The following is an 18,609-nucleotide window of genomic DNA, read 5'->3' on the forward strand; positions in this document are numbered from 1 at the left end:
TCACAAACAAAAGAGGCGTTTTAGGTGGCTCTATAATGCAGAGGACACAGTAATCCTCCATTCTGGGCACAGCAGCAAGTCTGAACAGGAACAGGATTAAGATTGTGTACTATAGGCCTCTCTGACATTAAACAGATCAAGTTGATTATATACAAATGATGTTCACACAGGGGTTTAAAAACCTTTGTGAAAATACACATCTGTTGACAATTTTCAAGTTGTTTATTGGAAATCATAGATTTATTTTTAAAAACCCACTAATTACTTTGCCATACAAGAGCAAAATTCAAATAATATAAATATTTAACAGTTTGGTATAAAATTAATAATATGGAAAAAAGATGCAAACCAACCAAGAGGTAAAAAGTTTTTAGCAATAACACTGTGTACAACCATCTTCTACTCAAGGGGACAGACCAGGCTGATAGTTTATCTTACCTTTGTTGACGATTTTTAAAAGACAACCCTACGTTGGAGCACCAAAAAGTTTTTTCCTTCCTTTGTAAAAGGTTGGAATCCATTTATTTACAAATATTCTTCTCAGTACTTTAAGTCTGATGAAGGAAGCATCAGGCAATTTCCTTCTTATTAAAAAAGGAAGTGCCTTCATATTTTCTTTAAATTTAAATGTTCCATTCTATTCTAAGCAAAAATAAAAAGATGAAGACAGTTGAGGAGATCTCTTTTGCAAATAAATAACTGTTTCACAAAAGTATTTCTGTAAACAAGATCATTTTGATGGCCAGAGACATTGATGTTTTCAACCAATGGCAAATTTAAACAGTTACAAGTTTAGATACACAGGGTATGTATGGCCAAAAGGCAAACGGTTATTCAAGAATCAACTGCTAAAAATTAATTATAAACTTGCTTTGTCGAAATGTGCTTTTGTTCTCTACAGTTTTTAAAATTGGTCAGAAAATTTAAACTGTAATGATCTAAAAACCCTGAACCTATTCTGAAAATAACTACAGACTACAATGTTTGACACTGTAGTTCTGACATTAGATAAAAATTCTAAATTATCTGAGCAATCAATGTAAACAAGCTTCAATTTTCAAAATAGAAAAAAAATTTCCGTAAACATTAAAAACCTACCTGCAAAAAAATTATATATATCATTATCCAGTTGTGTATATTGAGAATTCCTTTTTAGTTCTGTTTTACATGTTTCAAACATCATCATCTAATTAAATGAGACATCTTAGTTTTCCCTAATGGGTGCCTCTGCAGCCAAAGGTTTTAGAATCAGTTCAACTGCTTTTGCTGAAGTCACTATTTTGGCTTTCATATAATCCCCCTAACAATAGACATCACCTAGTTCTTTCTGTAGTGAGAGGAGGTTGTTTGCATCATGGCCACATTTTTATCCTGCTTTGTAAAATAAATGTAACTGACTCTATGAGATCTCAGCCCCAGCTCTTTGATTATAAGGAGCATGCAGCTTTACAAATGCATTAAACCTCATTCTGGCAACTTTTCTATCACTTTCATTCTGCTTTCAAGTTTGAGATATTGAAAAGTCTTCAACTTCATCACCTCTGCTAGTCATTTTGATGAAAGAATAGATTTTTTGTAGATACTGTAGCTTTGATTTGATGTTTAATACTCTCACTTTTAAAATCTGAACTTGGAACAAAGTACTGTAGTTTATGAGACCTTGTTAGGGAGGAGTGGACTATTCAGTAACTATTACAATAATTTAGACACTAAGAATTTTATTTTATAAATTATGGAGAGGGGCAGGCCCCGTGGCTTAGTGGTTCAGTGCACGCGCTCCGCTGCTGGCGGCCCGGGTTCGGATCCCGGGCGCGCACTGACGCACCGCTTCTGTGGCCATGCTGAGGCCACGTCCCACGTACAGCAACTAGAAGGATGTGCATCTATGACATACAACTATCTACTGGGGCTTTAGGGGGGAAAAAAAAATTATGGAGAAAGAGGCTTTTAATGTTCTATCTTTTCTTTTGAATTCTTCTCCATTATTCTAGTCCTCTGTGCAAACTACATTCAAATAACTACCTTAAAAACAGACTGATATTGAATATTTAAAAACCAGTTGAAAAACTCCTTAAATTAAAATCAGCTTATTTGAATTAACAATGATTTTTCCCTGGAGGAGGACCCTATGGGTAACTAACTGCCCATGTTTTGTGTCATTTCCTAATAATCAAAACAAACCCATTTAAGTACCACTTAAGGCAGAGCTAATGACTTCTCAAATTTCACATTAAACTTTAAAAAAAAGATATAAATGTATTGTAAATGACTCCAACACTATCTAGGGAAAATAGCTACATGGATGTGACAATAAGTGATTTGGCTGTTTATAAAGAAATTGTGTACATCGTCCTAAATCTCCTCTGAAGGAGACTTTCTTTTACCAAATTCATGTACTTTCTTCTATGCCAATCCTCCCCTGCTCCCACCACTTCTGTCAAAGGCTCTTAAATATACACTTGTATACCTGGTGAACAATGAACAATATATTCATTTCTTTGAAATGTTGTACTATACATTCACTTGGTATTCTCCAAAAGCAGTTATTCTGACACCAAGGCACCTTAATAACATCTCTACTCCTCAAATATACATGTGGCATTAAGTGAGAACTTAAATTTCCCTTTAGTTTTGTTTTCATAAACCTTTTCTAAAATATAAATTCCTTGAAATGAATTTAGGCAATGAAGTAGATAAGTCACATTGAATAGCTTCTAGAATCAGAGAAACATTCTGATAGACTGGGCTTTCAAAATATTTGTTTTTCATAATCATTTCACTTAGGATATAGACAAACAAAGGTTTTTTGTCCAGGTTTGGCTCAGTGACAGTGAAAACAGACAACATTCAAGTACTATTAGAGAAAGGCAGCCCTACAAGGATATGTGTCCATATAGGTCAATCTGCAAAGGAGGACTATCTTAATTATCCTGCAGTATATTTGACCAAAAAAACCTTTTGAAATCGTTTTTACTTTCGGGTCTGTGGCAGCCTTCCAAAGGTCCTGAAGGTCTTGTACATGTCCATGAGATGTCATCATTTTATCGTAGATGCAGGGATGATAAGGAGTTTTACCTTCCCCAGAGAAAAACACATGGTATTGTGGTACTATCCCCATTTTATTGGCACAGAGGCCCATGAACACATCGTCTATGTAAAGACTAGAGTTAATCGTCTGTGATGCCTCATAGACTTTGGCAGCTACATCATTGGAGATCACATAGGCAGCTCCAGCGGTATAGTCAGGGTAAGCTGGCCACTGGTACATTTCATAGGAGACATAGTATTTGCTGCTTTTGTCTCTAACGGGAGGGGCACCGAGATGAACACGACCAATCCAAAAGTCTTGAACACCAATTTGTGCTAAACTTTGAAGGTATTCAATAAGATTTGGCATGTGAATAAATATGTCATCATCAGCAGTCATAAGGAATTTGGCATGTGGACAAAAGCTATTTGCCCAACTGAACTGCAGAAGTAATTTAAGAGTAAGATTGTAGAAAGAATCCACAAAGTCTTGCTGAATTATATCATTGTACGTTTGATCTTCCCACACCAGGTTTCTTTGCAGTTCTTCTCTGGTCAGTGGGTTAAAAGGTGTCCCTAAGGCAAACAGAGTTTTGATGTTGGCATTAAGTTGAGACCGAACATACTCCTCATTGCCCCACGTTTTTCTAATTGCAGAACGTCGGTCGTAGTTTTCAGGAGCAGTCTTTATAAACAGTAAAAGGAGAACATCTTGTGCTTGACACTTCTCCTTGTGGTTGATCAAGTATTGATAGCGAGTAGCCCCATCCATGCTGTGCTTAAGAGACAGGCTATCGTTCACGAAGTCATAGCTGTTGATGAGGTATCTGTACGAGTAGGACTTCATATGGCTCACAACGAGATTATCAGTCGTTCCCCAATAAAACATGAAGGTTAGTATAGAACTAATGGCAAATAAATTAACAAGCTGCCATATTTTTACTCTTCTGCTACTAACAAACATTCTGACAACCATCATTCAGGTCTATTTTTATTTAGGATCAGTTTTAAATGGGTGTCTTCAAGACCATAGAACTTTGTCTTCTGTAGAAAGGATGTCCATCTTAATACACGTTGGTCATTAAAAATGTATAGGGAGATTCTTATTTCACAAAACGTTTTCTTTTAGTACCATTTTTTCTGATTGCAAAAGAATGGAACACACCGTAGAATGAGGACACTGGCACATCAAAATGGTTCCACCCCGGCATCCTTCATTAAGTTCGGTGATTGGCCTCATGCAGCTAGTCCATCTACTTCTTTTTGTGAAGGTTAAGTGTAGCCTATTAGAGTTACGAAGAGAAAAGATGACAAGCGAATGGGTTAGTGAGTTACCAAAAAGAAGCAAACTACTCTTAATTCCTTAAAAACTAAATGTAACCTGACTGATTTAGACAAAAGGTGATGAGACAGCTAGTATTTAGCAGAGGCACACAGCTGTTTATTTTTTTAGAAGAGTACAGGGAAAAGGAAAGAACCACTCTCCTGTCTTCCCATTCAGAATACAGAGACGCTTTTCTCTTTTCAACCTTTAAAAAAAGAAAAAGCCTGCAAAATGGATATCAACTTATATGCTTAAAGTTCAAATTTCTCAAATGCATATATCCATGAATATATTGACTTGGAATATAGTCAGGGTGAAAGGAACTATATAGTTCAAGGAAAAATACTGCATGAAAAGAAAGTTCATAATAGTAAAAATCCACTAAAGCTTGCCCCAGACAAGGCAGGAATAAGAGTAAGATTTTTTTTTTTAAGTTAAGGTTCATAATCAAGGATTCAAGATATGCTTCTCAAAAAGCACAGTCCAAACTCTCTCTAACCAAAATGACTTTTGCGAGTCTCAAATCTATACAGTCATCTTCTTTCTGTACTTTTTCATTTGGAAACCTAACAGGCACCTCAAATTTAACATGTTCAGAACTGGGAAGCCACAGGATGATAGCCAAAAGCACTATCTTTGTACTCAGGCAATTTGGTCACCAGTCAACCGGCTCAGCCATTTACTACTTGTTCTACCGTATCATGCATCTAACCCAGAAATCTGAAAAATGGGAATAGCACCGCTTAACTCAAAGTCTTTATGCAGATTAAATGGGAACATACATAGATACATAGAGGAAGGTAGATAGATAATTACCTGGCACACAGGGGTACTCAGACTCAAATGCCATTTGTAACCCATTCTACTGTCTTCTCTCCTAAAACCTGCTGTTTCCATTTGCTCTTTATTTGTGTCTGAGTGCAGTTCATGCATCTATGCCAGAAATCTGAACGTCTGCCCTTTCCTCCACTTCCACATCCAGTTATTTAATCCTGTGAATTGCTTCTTCTACATCTCTCTGCACCCTTTCATGTCATCATCACTTCTCGCCCAAAGCAGTGCAGCAGACTAAAGGGTTCCTGGTCAGCCCATCCCCTCTCTGCAGTCAGCGACCTTTCCAAAACTCACATCTAACCACCAGACTAACTGAGCTCTTTAAACCCCTTCAGATGCTCTCCACTAGCTGACAATACCAAATGGTCACACGGAGAAGTGTCACACCGAAAGCTCAGCCACACCTGCTACTTCATACACGCCGGCTCTGGCACCAGCACCCCTGTGGCCTGGCAAGCCCTAGTCCCCTTGCTGATGAGAAGGCTACTAATCCTGACTAAGTTCTACAGGCATCCTTCTCCGGGAAGTCTGAACTGCTCCCCCCTAAAGATGTTTCTTATCTGTATTGCCACAGCACCTTCTTACATCCATCTTCCCATACTGAGACTTTGTAACTGCCTCCCCAGTTACACTGTGAACTCCTTGATACAAGGCAGGATGTAGATACCCTACGCTCAGCATCCAGGTCAGCGCCTGACACCTAATAGGCGTTCTCTGAATGTTAGTGCAAAGAACCGTGCTGGGGGTGGGGCCACCTTAAAGAACTGGGGGTCAGGATGCCCAGTCAGTCACGTGGCCTCCCTTTTCTTCCACCACTAGGAAACAGCACCTCCCTTCCTCAAGGATTCTGTCCCAAGTGCTTACCACAAGTAAGACACATCCTTCTGCCTGGAGAAGTAGGCTCTCCCCTCAGGGCTGACACATCAGTCCCCTGGGCTTTCCACAGATTGACAGGGAAAGGACAAAGAAGGCTCTACCCAGTGCAGTGCAGGCTGGCTGGGCAGCCAAGCCCACAACACAAGGCCCAAGGCAAAGGCCCTGCTTTTGTGCCCGAAGACCTCATCCTCAAGTTCTCTGCCCTTTGCCCCTAATATAAAACCAACTGCACACATTGAGAACACCCTGCAGTACCAGCCTAGCCCTGGCTGTGCGACTTCCTTCCCATCATCGGGCTTTTTGCATCCAGCTGTTTCCCATCCCCCTAAGACTGCTCCCCATTAGGGTGATAACTGCAGAGGCCAGGCATGCAAAAAGTCCAAGGGGGACTGGAGATTACAGCCAAGCCCCACTCAGACTTTGTCCAGAGATAATCAGCACAGTAACATTGTATCCCCAGGACATAGATTTTAAAAGTACTAGAATCACAACCAGCATTTAAAAAAAAAAAGGAGAAAGAAAAAGAAAGAACAGAATAGAGAATGGCAGAGTGTACTGAAAGTAGGAAGTATAAGTATTCTTTTGTGAAACTGAGTTTTTTGTCTGTGTGCCTTCAGGGTTGTAACGTAAAATGTATTGTTATTGTGCTTTACCATCAAAAAGGCAAGAAATACTGCTCTAAGGGATAGATGGATATCAGTCATTTCCTTCTTGGTAAGGTGAGAAAGACAGCAGAAAACATCCGTTTCTGATGGTGGCATCAACCTAAACTTGGCAAAATCACTTTAATTGGTGGGGGGGCACTTGCTCTCAGTCGTAAGTGCTCTCTTTGAGAACGGCCCACCTCTGAAGGCCGAAATCCCCTTCTGCCTCCTCCATGATACATACTGAAGGAAATGGAGGCTTAACACAGGGCAACAGAGAATTCTTAATGGCAGATTTTAAGACAGTACAAGTGTTTAAGAATTCTAAGAAAATTCTCAAGAAACTAATCTGCAGTCTCTATTCCAGCAGACCCTGGGAAGGAAACAAAGGGGAGAGTAATCTTTGGAACCACAGGCAAAACTAGCTTCCCTTTTCTGTGCAGCTGTGCCCAGTATGTTCCAATGCCAGCTCGCTTTGCACCTATTCACAGTTGTTTACAAGTCTGAGCTTCTTGCGGACAATCAGCCCACAAGCCCAACTCCTCCAGCACCCGCCTGCACACACGACTCACAGAGGCCCTAGTATCTCGCCAATGAATGGGGTCTATTACTCATCCACTTGGTGTGTTGCTGCTGCTAACATTGCTACTACAACCTAGCGGCCAGCCTGTAACATTCATTTTATCCTCCCTCCCCGCTGCCATGTATGTATTTACCTTATTTTCTTATATTTCTTCAACTGTTTCCACTTGACCTGAAAGAGTCGAAACAGTTTTCTGAAGAATGACAAAGAAGCTGTCATGAAGCCAACAACCCACACTACTTATTTAGGTTCAGTACAGCATGTGAAGTTCTAAACCAAGATCTCTCTACCCTCAGCAGCTTGAATTGTTTAGCCACCGTTTACATCAGTCATAACCAAATCTCACTGGTAGTACTGATTTGACGAGGGGGAGATTTAGGAAAGGTGAACTATGCTTTTATGTTACCCAGCTTCTCTTTTATAACCAAGAACAGCCAAACTCCTCCCAATTGAACACTGTCACTAGGTGGCCTTTCCCAACCAAAAACAAAAGCACCTCCATGACCTAAATTCCTTAATTACAACTAAACAATGTTGCCCCAGCTCCGGCTTTGCTGATGGAGATCACGCACAGGCAATCGATGCTCACTCCTGGTTTGCACAGCGTCCTAGAGCTTCTCTAAAGCACATCTTCCAGCTTCAGTATTCAGAGTGCTGGAGAGAGGACTGGGGAGAAGCCACAGGCCTGCCCAACCTGGAGGAAGAAAATGCTGGGCCTTACAGGAACAAAGGATCCCAATAATGCATGTGAAGCTCAGCAACGTCCACAGCGGAACGCTGGGGGTGCCGCTTCCTTTGTGCGCCCGCAGCACAGCGCAGGTCAGTGACCAACCAACAGGCCAGAAACTCCAGGGCTACCCCTGTTGGCCACCAGATTCATTGTGTAACCTCGGGCACCCCTCACTGCACTCTGATTTGGTGATTTAACCTGCAAATTGGGGGCAAATATCCATGTCCTGTTACTGAGAAGTAAAAATTACAGATGACTTCAGAGCCTGCTGAAACTAGGAATCAAGAAAGACTATAGCAGGGGCCGGCCCCATGGTGTAGCAGTTAAGTGCACACGCTCTGCTGTTGGCGGCCGGGGTTCGGATCCCAGGCACGCACTGATGCACTGCTTGTCAGGCCATGCTGTGGTGGAGTCCCATATAAAGTGGAGGAAGATGGGCACAAATGTTAGCCCAGGGCCAGTCTTCCTCAGAAAAAAAAAAAAAAAAGAGGAAGATTGGCATGGATGTTAGCTCAGGGCTGATCTTCCTCACCAAAAAAAAGAGAAAGACTATAGGAGAGAACAGGACAAAGAACTGCTTAGAAAAAAATATGCAGGTATGTGGGAATATAGCTTGGGTTTGCTTCTATTTGGATTGAGAAGGAACAGATATACTTAGTATTCTCTTTCCCTAATAGACAGTAGGCAGAAGGATAAAGAATACAAGTTGAGAGGGTGGCAGACCCCACTCCAAATACTTTTCAGTCTGGGAGCCTTGCCCCTCAGTTACTCAAAAGGATATTTCTTCACAAGAGAGCTCTTTAAACTTTCTTGGAAAAAAACTAGTTACTGCACCTAGAGGCTACAAGTTTCCCTATAATGACTCCTAATTTTTTTTCTACTTCACCCCTGCTGTCATCTCATTTCTTTGTTGAGTCTGTTTTTGTGATCCTAAAATATTATGTAAAACCTGCTATAAATTTTGAAGTTTTAATCAAGATGGGGAGGTCTGCACTTTAAGTCCAAATTAAACTACCTCAGTGTCCAGTGTTTCAATTAGTCCCACAAGTATGTGAGTATTTGCTGTGTAAATGGTCACATCAGGCATGCTGGGAGTCATGAAGTAGTATTGGATAGTCTCCAATCTGAAAGCATCTACAATTTAGTTGAGATAAGACTCATGGTGCCCACATGAAAACACGATTCCCACGGATAGCAGTCAGTATGAGGTACAGACGATGTGTCTTCGCTACTGTGGGCAATACCAACTGCAGGCATAATAGGAGTGTTCCTAGGAGTAGAGATCAGTGACAGTTGGATCATGAGGGCCTGAGGATGAAGAGGACTTCGGTAGCTACAGGAAAAGAAGCAACCTGTTTCAGGCAAGAAAGGAAAGAATCGCAATACGGCAAATATTTGAAAAAGAGGCATGTATTTGAAAGTGGGGATGTTGAGTCTACTTATGGAGAACCTTGAAAATAAGGCAGGAGTCAGTGAGGAAGTCACAGAAGTTTCTGGTTTTTTTTTAATGATCACTCCCTTGTCAATATGTATGAAGCTATATGCAAAAAGGACTCATCTGGCAATGGCATGTAGGATGGATGCAGGATGGCTGGAGTTGAGGACACTACTTCTATTGAGGTGAGGAGGGCCTGGTCTGTGGTGGTAGAAGTGGGGAGGGAAGGAAGAGATAAGGAAGACCCTTTCAGGAAAAACAAGAACCCAGCAGGACCTGATGAGTGACCTGGGATGGGGAGTAAAGGAGGAGTGAAGTTTAGTTTCAAGCATTACAGACAAAGGAGAGACAACTGGTTTCCTGAGTTAGGAGTGAGGGGGAACATGTTTGGTGTTAGACTGGTGTTGACTGTGAGGTGTTGGAGAGACAACAGGTAGACAAGTCCAGGAGGTACCCTGAGACTAGAGGTGGGCAGGACTGAAGATCCGGGCCCTCTGAGCACAGAGAAGATGGCTGCTGCGAGTCTGTGTGAGCTCTCCAAGGGGAGAGAGGGGAGGAGAGGGCTGGAGGAAAAATAAACTCAGGGGAAGGAGAACAGGGAGAAATCAAAGAAAACAGAAGCTATTTTAAAGGGCTAGTTCCTCAGAAAATTAAGATGGGGTGACAAAGGGGTAGAGGGAGGTAGTGGGAAGGCAGGATAGACAAGGCCTGTCACGGAGCTCTGAGTGGGAAGACAGCCATGGAGCAAATAGTGAGAGCTGTGCGGTGGGCACAGGAGGGTCTAAAAATGGAAGTCAGGTGGAGGCTGGGGAAGGCATCTTCCAGGAGGTGAAGCAACGCTGAATCTGAGACCTGAGGCTGAGTGATGTTAACTAGAGAAAGCCAATGGGTTTAAAGTAAAAAATGCATTTATTTTTGTTTCCATCCGTATGCTTCTTGACCACTGTTTCTGGCCATTGTTGTAATATGTTAACATCTAATCTTAGGGAAACTATATTTGTACATCTTATTTAGTAGGCATACAACACTCACAAGTTTAAGGAAACCTTACTTTACAATGTATATGCCATTTTGTTCACATTACTTCCCACACGCAAGACAACTTATCTGCAAGAAAATCATTATGTAGCCTCACTTAGAAGGGCATTTCCTCTTAAATTTCAAACTCTAGTACACTCACCCTGCAGTACACTCACTCTTCAACTCCAACCTCTAAACATTGATCTGGAATCCTCTGCCTGCCCCCTAACACACCCACCCCACCCAGCAATCTCCTGACCTTTCTTCTTACCCACCTCCCTGTCTCAGATGTGGAATCATCTGACACCTTTGCCCTCCTCTCCCTGGTTCCTGTCCTTCCACCCCAGTGACCCCAGACCTTGAGTCACTCCCGTCTTCTCTACTCCTACAACCCTGCCGGGCTGCTGGAGAAGCGTGACACGCCAGGCAGACAGCATCACTACAAATGGCAGTATCCAGCTGTGGGCAGAGTACTCAATGCTGTGTGACCTCCTTTCACTTGTCCTGGACCTCCTCCCTCTCCCAGTCTCTTCACCAGCCAAGCTCAGTCTTCTTCCCTCTCCCAAGGCCTGTCCTCCTCACTCTTAACTGATGACTTCACCTCCTGCCTGCTAGAGAAAGGAGAGGACATCAGACACATTGTCACCTTCTCTTCCCCACGTGTGCCTCCTCTTCGTGGATTCCCACGCTCGCCAACCCTCTCCATTCCCTCTACAAGCTGACTGACTGTCGGGGCCAGGGCTAGGGAGAGGCAAGGGAGACACTCACCTGGGGCACAAAATTTAAAAGTGAAATAAATATGACTATAAACTAATGATGCTCCTCCAGTAAGTCAGTGAAAAAAAAAAGCCTCAGTATTTGATACCTTTTACACTTAAACTTTTATTACTTAAAGTCCCATGTGAGAGACAATTTTTGATTCCTGTCCAGGCAGAACTCAAAGGACAGAAAGATAACATTTTCTGTCCCAATTTTATGTTGCATTTTGTTCTACATTCCAAGCTTTTTTTCCTGGCTTGTTTTGATCATCTGTTCTCTGTTAAACATAGCTAGGACCAATCCTCAGGAGCCAAACTGCCATGTTAAAAGAAATCAGGAATAAAAAGCCCTGAATTTACTGAAAAGGCTATAATTTGATCTTCATAGATTTTTCTTAGTAAATTAGTTGTAGTAATTGGTGCTATGATACAACTGGTTCTGTCTGCTGAAGAAAGAAGGAAGCAACCTAAAATTTGAATTTACAACTCCCATTTTAAGTGTGAAAAATTAGATATTCTCCAAATTGGTATTTTATTCTTTAATTCAAATTTGAGTGTTTCTAATATAAGGCCTGTAAAAAAAGGAAAAATTTTACCCAACAGCTGTCTTCGAGTGTTTTGTGGCTGTGACTTTGTCTATAAAACTAGCTCAAGGACAAAGATTAGAATCCATTTGGAGTTATCACTCCACAAAGAATATATTTATAGAATTAGTTCTTGATTCAGTGTTAGTCCAAAGACTTTAAATTCCAAATTAACAAGCATAGAGGTGGGACAGAAGGAAAAGCTGGGTTATAAAATCTACAGTATGAATCCATTAACAAACTCCCTACCCATATAGATTATATGTTTTTATATAAGTTAAACATGGGTGTAGATTTCTGTTTGCTGGTGAGACAGAGAAATACCAAATAAACAAGTAAAGACAGGCCCTAAGTAAAGACAAGCACTAAGGTACTGGTGACAAGGGATTATAGAGTCTTACTATATTTCAGAGGAGTTAATTAAAAGTAACTAAAGATTCCCAGTAACCAGTGCGATTATGCAGAATTTGAAACAAACAAAAAAGTTGAAATATACAGTTGGTCACAGAGATCAGAGACATGCTTTTCTCAGCTTGGCCATCTGTATTCATTCTCGAGTTGTTTGGGTTGTTCGGGTTGACAGGGCTGCTTGCTCTTTTATTTTTTTTATTTTTTTATTTTTATTATATATATATTTTTTTTGGTGAGGAAGATTGGCCCTGAGCTAACATCCATGCCAATCCCCCCCTTTTTGCTGAGGAAGACCGGCTCTGAGCTAACATCTATTGCCAATCCTCCTCTTTTTCCCCAAAGCCCCAGTAGATAGTTGTGTGTCATAGTTGCACATCCTTCTAGTTGCTGTATGTGGGACACGGCCTCAGCATGGCCGGAGAAGTGGTTCGTTGGTGCGCGCCTGGGATCCGGGCCCGGGCCGCCAACAGCAGAGCACGCACACTTAACCGCTAAGCCACGGGGCCGGCCCTGCTTGCTCTTTTAAATATGATTCTTGTCAGTTGTATTCCTGCCTACTTAAGAAAGAAGCTTCTCCTTTTCCCACTCAAGCAGCAGTTACTAACATGGTTGTGTTTGCTGTGCACCAGGCTCTGTTCTGAATGCTTTACATATATAGTAACTCTTTAAGCCTCACAACAACCTATGAAAGAGAAAGGATCTCCCCATTTTGCAGAAGAAACTGAGGCACCAAGACATGGGAGTAACCATGTAACCTCCATAAATTCCAGACCTTGTGGCAGCTCAGAAGCAGCTGATCGGTTCCCGGCCCTGTCCCTGAGCTCCTCACCTGCCCTTCCTCCCTGGCACCGGCACAGCTGATCCTCCTGGAGCTCCCATCAGGATGGGAGGGCAGAAAGCAGGTGGGGTAGGGCCAAGAGAAGTGACCCAAGAAGGCAAAGAATTTGCTTCACTGTCTGAAGTTTAGAGTCATTTATATTTTGCTACCACCTGCATTTTGTCAGTTTGTTCTCATTTTCTTTACTAACGTACCCTTTTCCTAACCTTCCATCTCAATTTTCCCCCCTTCCTTTTTTTGATCCCAGTAGAACTAAAAATGGGCAAAAGTGACCTTGTGAATCTGTGTCCTTTGGGTACACAGTCTCTCCTCCACAAAGAAGACTGGGGGATTTAAGGGTGGAGATCCAAAGTGGCAGAAGGAGGTTAAAAAAAAATTAAACAAGGTGAGGAGGAGGAAAGGAGAGGAGAGTAAAAATTTAGGATTCAGAGAGGATATTTTAAGCAAGTATTTGATGAATAAGTATTGGATGAAACGCAAGGAGATGAGTCATACACAGCTGAGGTCAATATGATATGAAAAAGGGATTTAGAAATAAGGTGACAATATAACCTGGCATAAACCTGTTATACAAGCTATACATATAAGCCTTTTGTCCAACGGCAGTTCATATGTCCCATTCTGAACATTATATTTGGAAACAACATTTGATTGAAGGTTTACAGAGTACAAAAAAATAAATGATATTATAAAACATAAGAGGTATATATGACATGTTTCTGTCTCAGTTGATCAACATTTATTATAATAAGTTCACTACCAATTATTAATCACCTACCCTGTTCCAAGCATTATGCTGGGCAGCCCTGAAAGTAGGTAATGCCTACATTTAATTAATTCAACAAATATTAATTTATCACATACTGTGTAGTAGGCCACTGTGTAGAAAGGATGCTGGGAAGGCTTTAGAGATGTTTCTGGTGTAGAACTCCAACCAGTGTAAGTAAATGTTCTGTACAACCTGGAATCTGGACCTGATAGAGGCAAGAGAGTAGAAAAACCAAAAGTTTAGAATTTGAACAAAAGTAAGACATATTTTGGTGCTTCCATTTACTGGTCACAAGAGCTTGACTTGTCTCTAAACCATATCCCACAGTGTTTTCTGAGGACCATTTGAGATAATTTATTGACAAAGTGTGGTCCAGGTCAGGTGTTCAATAAACGCTAGTTTCTCTTCTCTAGAAATTGTTCATGCATCTTTACAATGATGGTTTAGTTAGTAGATGGCTAATATTCTCTAGCGGTTATTTTCCTTTTAAAATGATGAGCTATACTCTTACTGTTCTTCTCAAAAAAATATTTATTAGATATGAGTTTTTAAAAATACTCATCTGATTGCTAAGGGCCACTTACATCCCAAATATTGCTGAGACTGAGAACAGAATTATCATCTCTAATTTACTGAACATGGTCTTCGATTATCCTTGACAGGAAAGAACAATATGGTCCCCGCAAGCACTTAAAAATATATTTCAATGACGATGACACTGCCAAAAGATTATAAGGCCCTGTAAATTATGGAGAAGGAAACATGAGTTGAGACAACCTTTAAACTTACTTTGCTTAGAGCACTATCAAAAAGTTGTAGAAAGAATTGTAGGAAAGGAATAAAAGAGATAAACTATGAAATCTTAGGGGATCTTGAGCTGTGTAATAGTATTTTGAACTTGGACTTTTGGGGGCTTATTGCCTACAGACTTGGTAGAACATTCCTTTCTGTAGAAAACTAGCTTCTAGTGTGAAAGCCTTCACTATGGAAGATAAAGCTTAAAAATAAGTTACAGATCAAAGCCAGCCTCTTACTGTCCAGCATTGAAATGTAAAAAATCACTTTTGTTTATTCAAAGTTTATATTTCACCTGATCAATTTTTTCATCTTTAAATATGAAGATTCTTATAGCTCCTATATATATGCATACTGTAAGAAAAATATTCTAGATTTACACTGTTCTGGCTAAATCTTTGCTGGCAGAGATTCTGTGTCAAATGGCAGAGCTCTTGTAGTAATTTGTTATTCCTCAATTTCTGGAACATAGATACAATGTATGCATCTCCTCACAAGATTATTCTAACAATGGAATAAAATAATGGCTATAGAAGTAGTCCAAAAAAGGTAGTATAATGTGTCATAAACTGCAAATCTTAGATCTATTCAATAGAGCATATACAAAATTCCAAAAAGGATACATTTTGTTACTTTGAGAAGAGACCATTTCCTCCTTGAATTTCTCAGTTTCTTTCGACCACATCCTATGTTCTGTTATGTAGATTCTAGTGCAGTTGGTTCTCAGAAAGAACTCTGCCTTTACAATTTGCAAGTCACCAAGTACAATGATTCTAGCCAAAGTGACCCACTTTAAAAGATGACCCATTTCAAAACCCATGTGTTATTATTCAAGCTGTTTTATATTTGAGAATTAGAAAGTTATTTCCTTTTCCTACAATCTCGTCATTTGAATCAGTCTTTAATAAAAGGGAAAATTCATCTCTATTTTAAGGAAATATAATGTGACAACATGTTTACTTGCTAGAGCCTGCACTTTATTTTGAAAATTCATCTCCACCTTCTGAGGTTTGGGGGAAGGGGGTGTGCGGGGAGCACTTATGTGGAATATCATCCATGCCGCCTAGTCATCTTTCATTTCTCACTTTCTCAGAAACAGCTTCTCTGAGCTTGAACTTTCCCTGTCATAACACTCATCCCCATCTTCAGGTGTCACCGTGAGCCCCTGGAAGACTGAGATGGTTCAGACTGAGCCAGCTTCATCCTCAGAGGATGCTCAATAAACGCTGAGGGGGAGTGCCTGAGGGAGGAGGGGTAAAGGAGAGACAGAGACGAGGAGCAGGAGAAAGAAGGGTCATTTTAAGTACATAATGGAAATATTTCAGGTACTGAATTTATCTTGCTTTAAAATAAAAAAGACTTGACCCAAAAAAGCAGTCTCCCCTCCCCCATGACAGGATTTAAAATCTACAGTAAGTTTCTTTGGAGAAAGTTAAAACCTCAGCTGCTAATCACCAATCTCCCTTTCAGAAAGTTCACAATGGAATCTTTTCAGCGCGACCACTTAATACAACTACCTTCAATCATCCTTTTCTGGGTCAGTTTCAGCTTCTTACTTCCTCTCCCTTCCCCTCTCCCTTCCCCCATAGGGACCAGGCAAAGTTTCCCAAAATAAAGGCACAGAAGAACAAATCCAATTCTAACAGATGTACTTTTACCAGAGAATTACCCTAAATATGAGCTACAGGCCACCACCAGCCACTATGCGGTCACAACATTGGTGTCCCTTTAACATGACCCATAACCTACGAAAACCAACATTGGGAAAGGAAAAATATAGGGTGTGTCGTCAGAGCTGGATGAAAAGTTGATAGTTTGACCTGTATGGTATCTGAGTAAGCAACTGACTCCGTCACATCAGGATGCAAAATAAAATTCCGCAGAGTCAAAGAAAGCGTAGAAAGACCTCCCCGCTAGGAAGAGGTCTCGTTTCCCAGTTTCCCCTGGCTGCCCACTTCCTTGTCTCCATTTCCCCCACCAGTAACTCTCCGAAAGCCTCCCCAGTCGGGCGGTTTTCTAATTTCCAAATCGACGCAGGCTTTCTATCCGAATTCACCCCTGCAGCCGAGGGATGGCAGCCAGCTTGGGGGCCCCCGGCCGGAAACCGAGGCCCGCAGAGCGCGGCGTTCGCCTTCGACTCTTGCGCTCCGGCCGGTTTCGGCATCGCGGCGCGGCGGCCCCCTCCAGGGACCTCTATCGGGAGGGGGACCCCGGTGGCCCAAGGAAACTTAACCCCAACCGGACTCCGGGCCCCCCAGCCTACCTGCCGCGCCTGGGCAACGGCTCGGCCCGGGGTCACGGCCGCCGGGCGCCCGCCGACAGGCCGGGGCGAACAAAGGCGCTCTGGGGAGGGAACGCGCCCTCCTTCCCCGCCGCGCTTTCGGGCGCGGGCAGCCCTGCCCCGCGGCGAGGAGGGCCCGCCCGGCTTCCCGACGCCGGGCCGGGGCAGCGGGCCGGGCCCGGCTGCCTCTCCAGCGGCGCTCCCCGGCCCGAGCGCGCGTTCCACCCTCAAGTCCTGCAGCCTCCGTGTGAACGCGCGCGCCTTCACTCCTCGCGACTCGCGTCCCCTCTCGGCCCTTCAGAGACCTCGCCTGGTCCGGAGGAAGCAGAAGCGACTCCGACCCTCCTTTCCCGGAGCCCGAGAGCCGCTCCGGCGAGGAGGCACGCGCCGGCGGGGCTGTCCGGCCGGCAGGGGCGGGGCGGGGCGGGGCGGAGGCTCGGCGGCCCGGAGCCCTCGCTGCAGACGGAGGGAGCCCGTCTCCGATCCCCGGCACAAAGAACACACCATCCCAGGAGTTGAGCTATGTCCCCGCCGAGCGTGCTGGAACTTCCTCCATTCAGTGATCCGGAAGGGAAGACAACATTTCCACCCACGAGGGGCCTCGGCCCCAGTTAGAATGCAGTCGGCTGCAGAGCAATGTTTTAAATCGGATATTGATCACATCTTAATAGATGTGTTTCCATATGAAACAACTGGTCTCGATACACTTTTCATTAGGTAGAGTGTGCGAGACTAATGATCCTTTCGTTCAGAACAAGCAACAATTACTCATCTCCGGGAGACAAGTTTTGACTGAGTTGCCGTCCTGTAAACATCTTATTTTCGTTTTTAGAGCAAGAGTTCTAAGGGCAGGCTAGTCTTGTTCAAGATCTCTTGTCACACCACTATGCCTTGAGCTTCTGGGGGCCTAAATGACAAAGAAAGGAAACCCTAATTTACAATGAACTAAAGCTTCGCTACAGAGGTTCGTTTTAAAAATACAATGGAGGGGGGATCACCCCGCCCCGCAATGATTTTACCTACAAGCCCAGCTTAATTTCAAAGAGAGTTGAAAGCAAAACTCACCGAGTCCAAGCCCAGCTCCTTCAACTCCGAAATCGGAGGTCGGCTTTCCTCCCGGCGTCGGAGGGAAAGACATTGGTCTCAAGAACAAAACCTGCTCGTTTTAAATCTTGGGCGAGCAGCCGGCAGCCCGCGCTCGGCTCGGCTGGGCTCGAGGCCACGGCTGGCAGCCGGCTGGAGCGGGCCGATGGGGCGGACCCAACCAGGGGTCGGGCGGAGGGCCGGGGCGCGGCAGCCCCGAGCCTCCCCCGCCGCGCCGCCACAGTGCGCTTCCTGCACCTCTTGGGTCACTGCCAAACCCCAGACTGGCCTGCGGCTCCGCCACCAACCCGGGGTGTTCGAGAAGGTGATGGGTGCCGCCCGAATCTGTTCTTGTGGGTGTGTGACAACTCCAGGAAGTGCTTCCTCCAGCCTCCCCAGTTAATTGAGGTTATTTACTCAGATGATCAACTGTGAGCTCGAATCCACTTGAATGTTCTCTTTGAGCCGTTTTCCCCATTCAAAATACTTAATACACATAACTAGACAAAATCAGGAAATATAAATTTCTAGTGAAGGAAAGAGATTATAAATAAATCCTTTATGGGTTTGGTTTCTCGTTCCCCAAATTTTGTTCTAGCATCCCCCTTATAGACCAA

General features: G+C 42.9%; 2 protein-coding genes across 16 annotated transcripts in view; one reads left to right on the forward strand and one right to left on the reverse strand.

Moving 5' to 3' along the window:
• MCF2L2 (MCF.2 cell line derived transforming sequence-like 2) overlaps window positions 1-18,609 on the forward strand; it is a 239,218-nt gene that overhangs the window by 161,292 nt on the left and 59,317 nt on the right. The gene's annotated exons all lie outside the window — the stretch shown is intronic.
• Window positions 204-18,192, reverse strand: B3GNT5 (UDP-GlcNAc:betaGal beta-1,3-N-acetylglucosaminyltransferase 5). 6 transcript variants are annotated; one of them, XM_087439959.1, is made up of 4 exons: window positions 17,975-18,192; window positions 13,929-14,038; window positions 7,422-7,459; window positions 204-4,310 (listed from the first exon to the last, which is right to left on the reverse strand). In XM_087439959.1, the coding sequence occupies exon 4, from the start codon at window positions 4,004-4,006 to the stop codon at window positions 2,858-2,860; it is 1,149 nt and encodes a 382-aa protein (XP_087296085.1). In that variant the 5' UTR covers window positions 4,007-4,310; window positions 7,422-7,459; window positions 13,929-14,038; window positions 17,975-18,192; the 3' UTR covers window positions 204-2,857. The 6 variants fall into 6 exon arrangements, with proteins under 6 accessions (XP_087296085.1, XP_087296088.1, XP_087296084.1 ...); XM_087439962.1 differs by lacking the exon at window positions 17,975-18,192 and adding an exon at window positions 17,215-17,320; XM_087439958.1 differs by lacking the exon at window positions 17,975-18,192 and adding an exon at window positions 16,892-17,318.

This window comes from Ceratotherium simum, chromosome 15 (assembly GCF_057802395.1).
Source record: "Ceratotherium simum simum isolate JZ-2026a chromosome 15, ASM5780239v1, whole genome shotgun sequence".
Classification (NCBI taxonomy): Eukaryota; Metazoa; Chordata; class Mammalia; order Perissodactyla; family Rhinocerotidae; genus Ceratotherium; species Ceratotherium simum.

What these genes read in the sequence shown, in the direction of transcription:
- B3GNT5 (XM_004424676.3), bottom strand. Translation starts at nt 4,006, where the DNA reads ATGATGGTTGTCAGAATGTTTGTTAGTAGCAGAAGAGTAAAAATATGG.